Source organism: Pleurodeles waltl, chromosome 3_1 (genome assembly GCF_031143425.1).
Source record: "Pleurodeles waltl isolate 20211129_DDA chromosome 3_1, aPleWal1.hap1.20221129, whole genome shotgun sequence".
NCBI lineage: Eukaryota > Metazoa > Chordata > Amphibia > Caudata > Salamandridae > Pleurodeles > Pleurodeles waltl.
In genome coordinates, this window is record NC_090440.1 from 1997897177 (window position 1) to 1997904624 (window position 7448).

General features: G+C 39.7%; 1 protein-coding gene across 2 annotated transcripts in view; it reads left to right on the forward strand.

The window, feature by feature from the left end:
• Nucleotides 1-5380, forward strand: part of RPS6KB1 (ribosomal protein S6 kinase B1) — a 446354-nt gene extending 440974 nt beyond the window's left edge. The window contains exon 15 of one of the 2 annotated variants that reach the window (XM_069226434.1): nucleotides 2022-2399. In XM_069226434.1, the coding sequence (XP_069082535.1) occupies nucleotides 2022-2259 (238 nt within the window). In that variant the 3' untranslated portion in view covers nucleotides 2260-2399. Of the gene's footprint in view, nucleotides 1-2021 lie in introns of both variants that reach the window. The other variant, XM_069226435.1, reaches the window with a different exon arrangement.
• The last annotated feature ends 2068 nt before the right edge of the window (nucleotides 5381-7448 follow it).

The window sequence follows — 7448 nt, forward strand, 5'->3', positions numbered from 1 at the left end:
GTTTGGCATGCATGCCTGCGCAGTCTTCACCTCCGCCCTTGGAGATTGAGTTGCAGTAGTTGACCGCATTCAACCTACCTCCTGAGGTTGTTATATTGACAACTAGGGGTCCTGCCACGAAATTTCTATATGGCTGCTGTTGGAAATTGATGCAAGATACTGCAGATTCACCTTCTTCATGCCAAACGTGTTGCTTTTTGTGTTGTCCTTAGCCCAGTAAGAACTTGCCATAGGCACAGTTGAAGTTTGTCTGTTCTTTCATCCTTTTTGCTGTTGCCATATCAGCCTTTATTCAAGTCACCTGTTGTGATGCGATTATTAAAAGGTCTGCAACATACTTTTCCACCTCCTCCTTTCATTGTGCACCCATGGAACCTGAATCTAGTTCTCCAAGGCAGTGCAGGAGAATTAACTATCTCCTGTCAGATCATGCTCTGTGCCAAAATCCGCTACACACTGGTCAAGAAGCAGCCCCAGAAGGGTGCAACCCTTGCAGTGTGCCAGGCTGCTATATATTCCCATTTCTTTGTGTCAACAAAGCACTACCTTCAAGACAGCCAGGTGAATAGAGTAGGGCACTTTGCTTGCTTGGTCTTACAGGACTTTTTGGTCCAAGACAATTCAGAGACCCACCACCGGCGAGGTACTGCTTTGGTATCTATTCAAAAGGCGATTAATCTGTTACAAGAATTCACCCAAAGTACAAGTTACTGCAGTAACCCTGTTTCTTATAAAATCTCTATTTAACCTGAGATGCCTTGGCAACCCTCATACCCTCCCCGTTCTGTATGGGGGAATTCTTTCTGTATCTAAAAAGGTCCCAAGAATAGAGATCTGCATATTGGTCAGAGCCAATCTGTTGATAGGCTCTGCATCTGGGAGTGTGGATGGCCTAGAAACCAGCTGCATCACCACACGTGGGTGGCATGCATATGTAGTACAGCGTGTCTCTTCTGGAGAAGAATAATGTTGGCATGGTGCCACACAACAGTCTACTCGCACGCCGGGGGTCCTGCTAAAGATTCTGGATCCATTGTGATGCCTATGGTATATTCAAAAGGTGAGGAATCTGTGGTTAGAGTATCCACCAGTAACTACTTCTACAGGTGAGTAATTCATTACTTCCTTCGCCCAAGTATACAGTTAGGCTTCCTCTAACTTGTTAAATTACATATTATACTTGGGGGTAAGGTTTGTTCTGGGATTCGGTCAATGTAGCAGAAGCTGTGAGACCGGAATACAGAGTAAGGAGTGGAATTTGAGTTGTGATGAATCAACAAAGTAGAGGGTTTCCTATGCTTCCCAAAAGCTAATGTATTGAGCAACCCAGGATCCTTGTTGTTGAGGAGCGTTTTGTTTTTGAAAATGCAATTAATGGCAAGAAACATACAGATACGTACATACAGCGGCATAGGCGTGTTTATTTGTACAGTGTTTTCCTGTTATTGACCCCCCCCTGTTATGAGTAAATTAGGCAGAAGACAGTGGAATTGGTTAAGAAATGTTATTAAGGACTTCTGGCAAAACTTCCTGCTTTCCCGCTGTTTTCTGTAAAAATAAAACAATATAAAATACAAATGTGCACAATGTTGATAGTGAAGAGACGGTTTTCCCAGAGGGTCTCACGAGTTTGAGCAGCAATCATTTAACTCTGAGCATTTTGCCAGCTTAAGCATATGAGTCTCCTTCCCTGGCCATTCATGCATACAGAATTTCTGTTCTGCCAAATGCCATATGCCTGCTTCTTGTCCCATCCATATCACTGGCAAATTTCAGCTTACATCATCCATGTATTTCTAAAACCAAGCATTAGATAGTTTACAACTTGTAAAATTGTCCATGAATGATATAGATGTTAAAGTATGATGCACTATCTTGTGAATGTTTCTGGGCACGGTGTTTTGCCTTAAGCACAAGTACTTAATTCATAGAACGAGGCCCAGGTCCAATAAGATAAAAAAGAAAATGTTGTGGCTTCAGAGCTACTATAATTTGATATGTGTGTTTTCTTCTCTTCAAAGCCCTATAAAGATCTCTCCTGGGGACTTCTGGGGACGAAGTGCTGCACCTGGGGCATTGAATACTCAGACAGCCACAGAATATCCGATGGAAACGAGCAGCATGGAACAAATGGACGTGTCTGTTAGTGGCGAAGCATCGGCACCTCTTCCAATAAGACAGTCCAATGCTGGATCCTACAAAAAGCAAGCCTTCCCAATGATGTCCAAACGACCAGAGCATCTACGCATGAATCTATGACAGTGCTTCTGTGTTTTTTTTCTGTAAGATACAGGATGCTAATGTAGGGTACAAGTGCACATGTTGAAAGGAAGAGACGAAAACTGGTCTTGTACAGCCTTGGATTCATTTTATCCTCAAACCCACCAGTATCAACAATCATTGTTTGTCCACTTATGTAGATTGGACCGTAAAGGACAAACTTACAGAAAGCTTGTCAAGCTAAATACAAAATCCCCTTTTTAAAATCAATCATTGGTGAAAAGGATAGAACAACAAACGTTTCTTAATCTGGTATTAGAGGAGGTAGGCGCTTGATGAACTGCCAGCATCCTCATTGAGCCTTGAGCCTATTATTTTTTCAGCCAGCCACTTGGGAACGGTAGTATTTCAGGCAAGAAGGTGCCTAAGGAATCAATGGTCTTAATTCATGTTTTTTTGTCATTTGGGCTATTACCTTTAACTTGCTTGGATAAAGTCTGAGGACGACGGATATACTGTTCAACAAATGTAGTTAGATTATGGGACCAGTTCACTATTACTGGCCTGTGAAAAACAATTGTGGGGGTAGAGAAATAAGTATTTACGACATCCAGATGAACACTAATCTCAAATCACAATTTTATACACATATCTATGTGTGTGTGTATATAAATATTTCGTTTAATTTTTATGGCATTTTGATTTATTCTCGTGAGATAACTTTTAATTTGCATAATTATCCGTTTGGTATCCAAAACAGACAAGTGGTAATTGCTTTAATTAGCAGGCAGAACAGTTACTGGCTTCCAGCAGATTCTTATGCACACATCACGTTTTCAGAGTAGATTGATTGAAGATTTTTGGTGCGGGGTTCCAAAATGTACTTGTTTACTCAGTGCAGCTAATAGTGTCGCAAACTGGAATCAATGAGTTAGCAACGCAGGGCTGTTCAAAAGCCATTTCTGTTCCAGAACACTGGTTTAATATTTCAGTAAGATTCACCCTGCCCTGGTCGTTGGCAAGCGTTTGCTTCAGATTCTTTGCCATATCAGTGTGTAGTTAAGATTAAATGCTGCAGGGTGCTAATTTTGAACTGGTAACAACACTTGCTTAACTAAGCGATATGTGATAAACGTTTTCACTTGCATGCTTTTCTACTGCAGTTGGAATCACTATAGATCTTTCCAGGAAATGTTTTTAGATGTCATTAAATTGAGTTTGGTGTTCATTATATGTAACATTTATGGCTGAGGCCTGGATTTTCTTAGCCGCAGATTTCATTAGGCCTGATAGTTTGCCCCTCACTTAAGGGAACATCTCTGCCTGGGAGCTGATGTTTGCTAGTTGTGTATTGTTATTTGAAAAGATGGAGGATTTCAGGTGGGCAATCACAATCTAGAGCATGAAACTGCTTTTGCAGTTGGGATCCCTCTTGAGGTTTTGTCCAGGTCGAGGAGCACCTATTTATCGTATTCTCAACCTCTGTCAGAAGTGTTGTATACCCGTTGTTGGAAATACACAATTGTACACGAGGTTTGGTGCATGTCGGAGTCTGCTCTGAAAGCAAGGTTATTCCTGACCAGTTGTGTAGTCGGCATTTATTTACGAAAGGAATAAGTGTTTCCTTGGTTAAGCCTACTCTGTAACCCACTTTACTGTGGCAAATGTAGCTACAAAATTGGTTTATCCCGATTAATTTATTAGTTTCGTTCAATTAATTTGTGCCTTGAAATGTGTTTCGTTCCACTGGTTGCTAGGACCTTAACATGGCCACAGATTATTTATTGGCCAAGTACAGAGGCTAAGTGGAAAATGATTTAAGAACTTTCTGCTTCCTGAATCCTTGCCATGTACCGAGAGCATGTCCGAATTGATACCCCTTCGGAAAAAGGAGTGTGGTACAGGGCACAAGCATAATGTTAGTAAGGTGTGCATGGTTATCTAGCATACATTTGTACTATAATTTTATTAAACCAATAAAATCTCAACTTCCGCAAATCCTAATTTTCAGAGCTAACAATATTAATGTGTTAATTGCAAAACATAGCTGATTAGGCTGTTCAGCTGATGTCTTCCACAGTAGCACGGAGAAATTTGAGACACGATTTTAGGACTGTCCTTCCCTTTTTCATGCTAAAGAACTATACATTTTGTTTTGTATTTTTACATGGCACTACCGGTACAAAGAATTGCATAAAGGTAGCTTTACCTTACTATATGCCTTAAACCATACAATTCCCTGAAGGTCGCTAGTGAAATGCCTGAACTCTGTTGACCTTTTCTGTTGTGTTAAGTGTGTCCACATTTGTGTGTACTTTTGACGCTAACCAACTGTTTGTCCATCCATGGTTGTATAAAAAGGTTGTCGTCCAGCTTTCCTTAACAAAGGTGTTAATCTGTTTTTCCTCCTAATAGCCGCTACTGTCTTGCTCGTTGTTTTTCGGAACATCTTTTTAGCTACAGGATCCAAGCCATATCGCTGAGGTTTCTGATATTTTCAGCTGAAGGAGTTATTCGGACGGGAAAATCAGAGAATTTTGATGAATATGTATTGCTTTTCAGCATATGCACATGCAAGACTATTTTATTTTCCACTTGATTGTACATTTTAATTCTTAGATGAGCGAAGAGAAAGTAATTTAGCAGAGGTGTAGATTAACTGTTTACTTAAGCTCATTGTAGCAAAAGATTGTTTAGTCGTGTCATTGCTGCTTAAGTAATTTATTATTTATCCATTGATAAGATGGATTCTGTTCAGGACCACAAAGTATACCCTGAACCTATAGTTTTCCTTTAACTGCAAGCCAGAGTTTTCAGGTTTTTCCTATTTACAAAACTACTGCACCACTGTTTTAGCACATCGTGAAATACAGGCACTAAGTTTAAACTGTTGAGTTTAACTTAAACCAAAAACGACTCCCTTGAATTAGGTCAAATAGTTTCTGTATTGCAATAATAGTTGTGGGATTGCTTTGGGATAAGGAATTATAACTCCAAACAATTTCTAGTCAAGTGCTTAGTCTGACGCTTGTCAGTGCTGTACCCTCTGTCTCCAACTGGGTGTGCCTTCATTTTCAGATGACTTGATTTCAGTGGTTTGGCCACTCTATTGGCATTGCATTTGCAGAGAAGATAGAATAAAGCTGGTTTTCTAAGATTACGCACCACTCCACCACCATCTGTGTTTTTTTTTGTCCTTTATAAAGTTGTGCTAAAAACAAAACTTGATATTAGGGTTACCTTTTCAAATAGGGCACAAACGAAAATGTTAGAACAATTTGGGGGTGAGAGGGAGAATTAGAAATAGTATAATAATGCATAAAATTGTGTAAAAATGTAAATGATCAGTCCTCCAAATTTTCTGATATGAACACACTTCTATATACAGATAGGAGTTTAAAAGTGTGATTGTAAAGTTAAATGAAACCTCTCGTTTTTAGGAATGTAGAGCGAAATTGACTATATAAGCATGTTCCTTTGTGATTTGAGCATTAATACAAATGGGTGACAATATGCGTTTCCTTTCCCATGGTCACATCTGTTGCTTGGATCTCTTGCAAAAAAACATGGGAGAATCAACACTTGGGCCCTTTAAAGGTTGTGGTGTATTGAGGATGAGCAGAGCACCCATCCTGAATAAACTGTTTCATCATGAGACAGTGTTGTTTTCTAGCATTTTACTGTTGCACCTTCTTTTCTTTGTTTTGCATTGAAATCATAGCCCCCTTCTAGCGTTTAGGACATTGACTGCATGCATCCTTATGACCAAATTTCTATCTGTCTGTCTTTCACTAGTACGCCAGAGAGAGGAATCATTCTTTCCTAAATTTCAGAATCCCGTGCAGTTGTATTGTTGTGTTAATTCAGTACATTTCATGATCCTGTGAGTACTTAAATAACAAAACATTTCAGTTAGGTGCAAAGCCACAGTTTCAGGTGTTTTCGTGCTGCAGAGCCTCTGGTTCTACAGAAACAGCCCCACACAGTTATAAGGTTGTGTTAACGTTTTTTTCTGTGTGTGTTTTTTTTAAATTTATTTTTTTTACCTCAAACAGTTAGACCTTACCCTGGGAGATTTAATAGGGTAGAAATACACTTCCACCCTTTTCGAAAAAACGATGTATTTAATGATTAAGGGTTATCTCTTCTGAGGTTTTACCAATGACACCTCAGCTTGTTTAATTTGTGAAGGAGGGAGCTTGCTCAGTCTCTTTCTTGTCTGCTTGTGACATCCAGTCTACAGCAAGAAACTGAGTTATGATGCTTTAATCCATCCAGTCAAGCTAAGCGCCTTCATCACGAGCAAAATATTGTACCATATTTTGTCTTTTTCTGGGCTCTGTTCAAGTTAAATCGATAACACGTTTTTGATCCAATACAAAATATGGTCAGTCTGTATAAGGTGGATGGTCATATGCATAAACTGCCTTTGAGCAGTATTGCAACATTAATGTTAGTGGCATCTCTCCGGTTAGCAGCGTGCTTTGTTACCATTTTAAATGTCGAAGATTGGGCCTTTTGTTTGCTACGTTTAACTCTGGTGTGCATTCTAAATTTAACTGTCTATAATAACTGCTCGTGACTGGTTTAAAAACTGTTGAAAAAGACAGATTGCCACCCCACCACGTTGTTGGTAATTGGCACCATCAAAGAAAAACATATTGGGTCATAATTAGTTGCTTTGAAATGTTTTGCCCCTCAAAGAATTACTTGAACTGTACATTTTCCTTAATGAGATTAAAGTGCCATTTCCACCAAAACGTTCTCGCTAGTCTTCCAATTTGGAATGGAACTTGTGCCCTGGTGATCTTGTTGCTTCTCTTGTGTACATACCACTAGCCATTTGTATAGTCCTAGGGGGGAAGTACAAGGCTTGAGCAGTCTGACTTGTACTGCAGTCCGCATCAGATCGGAGGGGTACATGATCACCATATTGCTCACCTATACGATCAGAATGCTTTGGTTGGTTTGAAAGGGCCCACTCATCTTTCTCTGTCATATGTTTGAATGGTGTGCTTTGAGTGTAGAAGTGCATTGTTTAACTCGCTTCATCTGTGCAGAAAACCAGTTTCTGCCTTATGCAGGAGAGATCTTTTGTTGAAAATTTTACATACCTGCTATCATTTGGATTTTCCTGTCTTTCATGGTTACATTTTGGTTAGCCGTGGTGTCATTTAGTAAGGAACTGGTTTGGGGTTGTTAGAAACAAGTGATACCCTACCCAAACC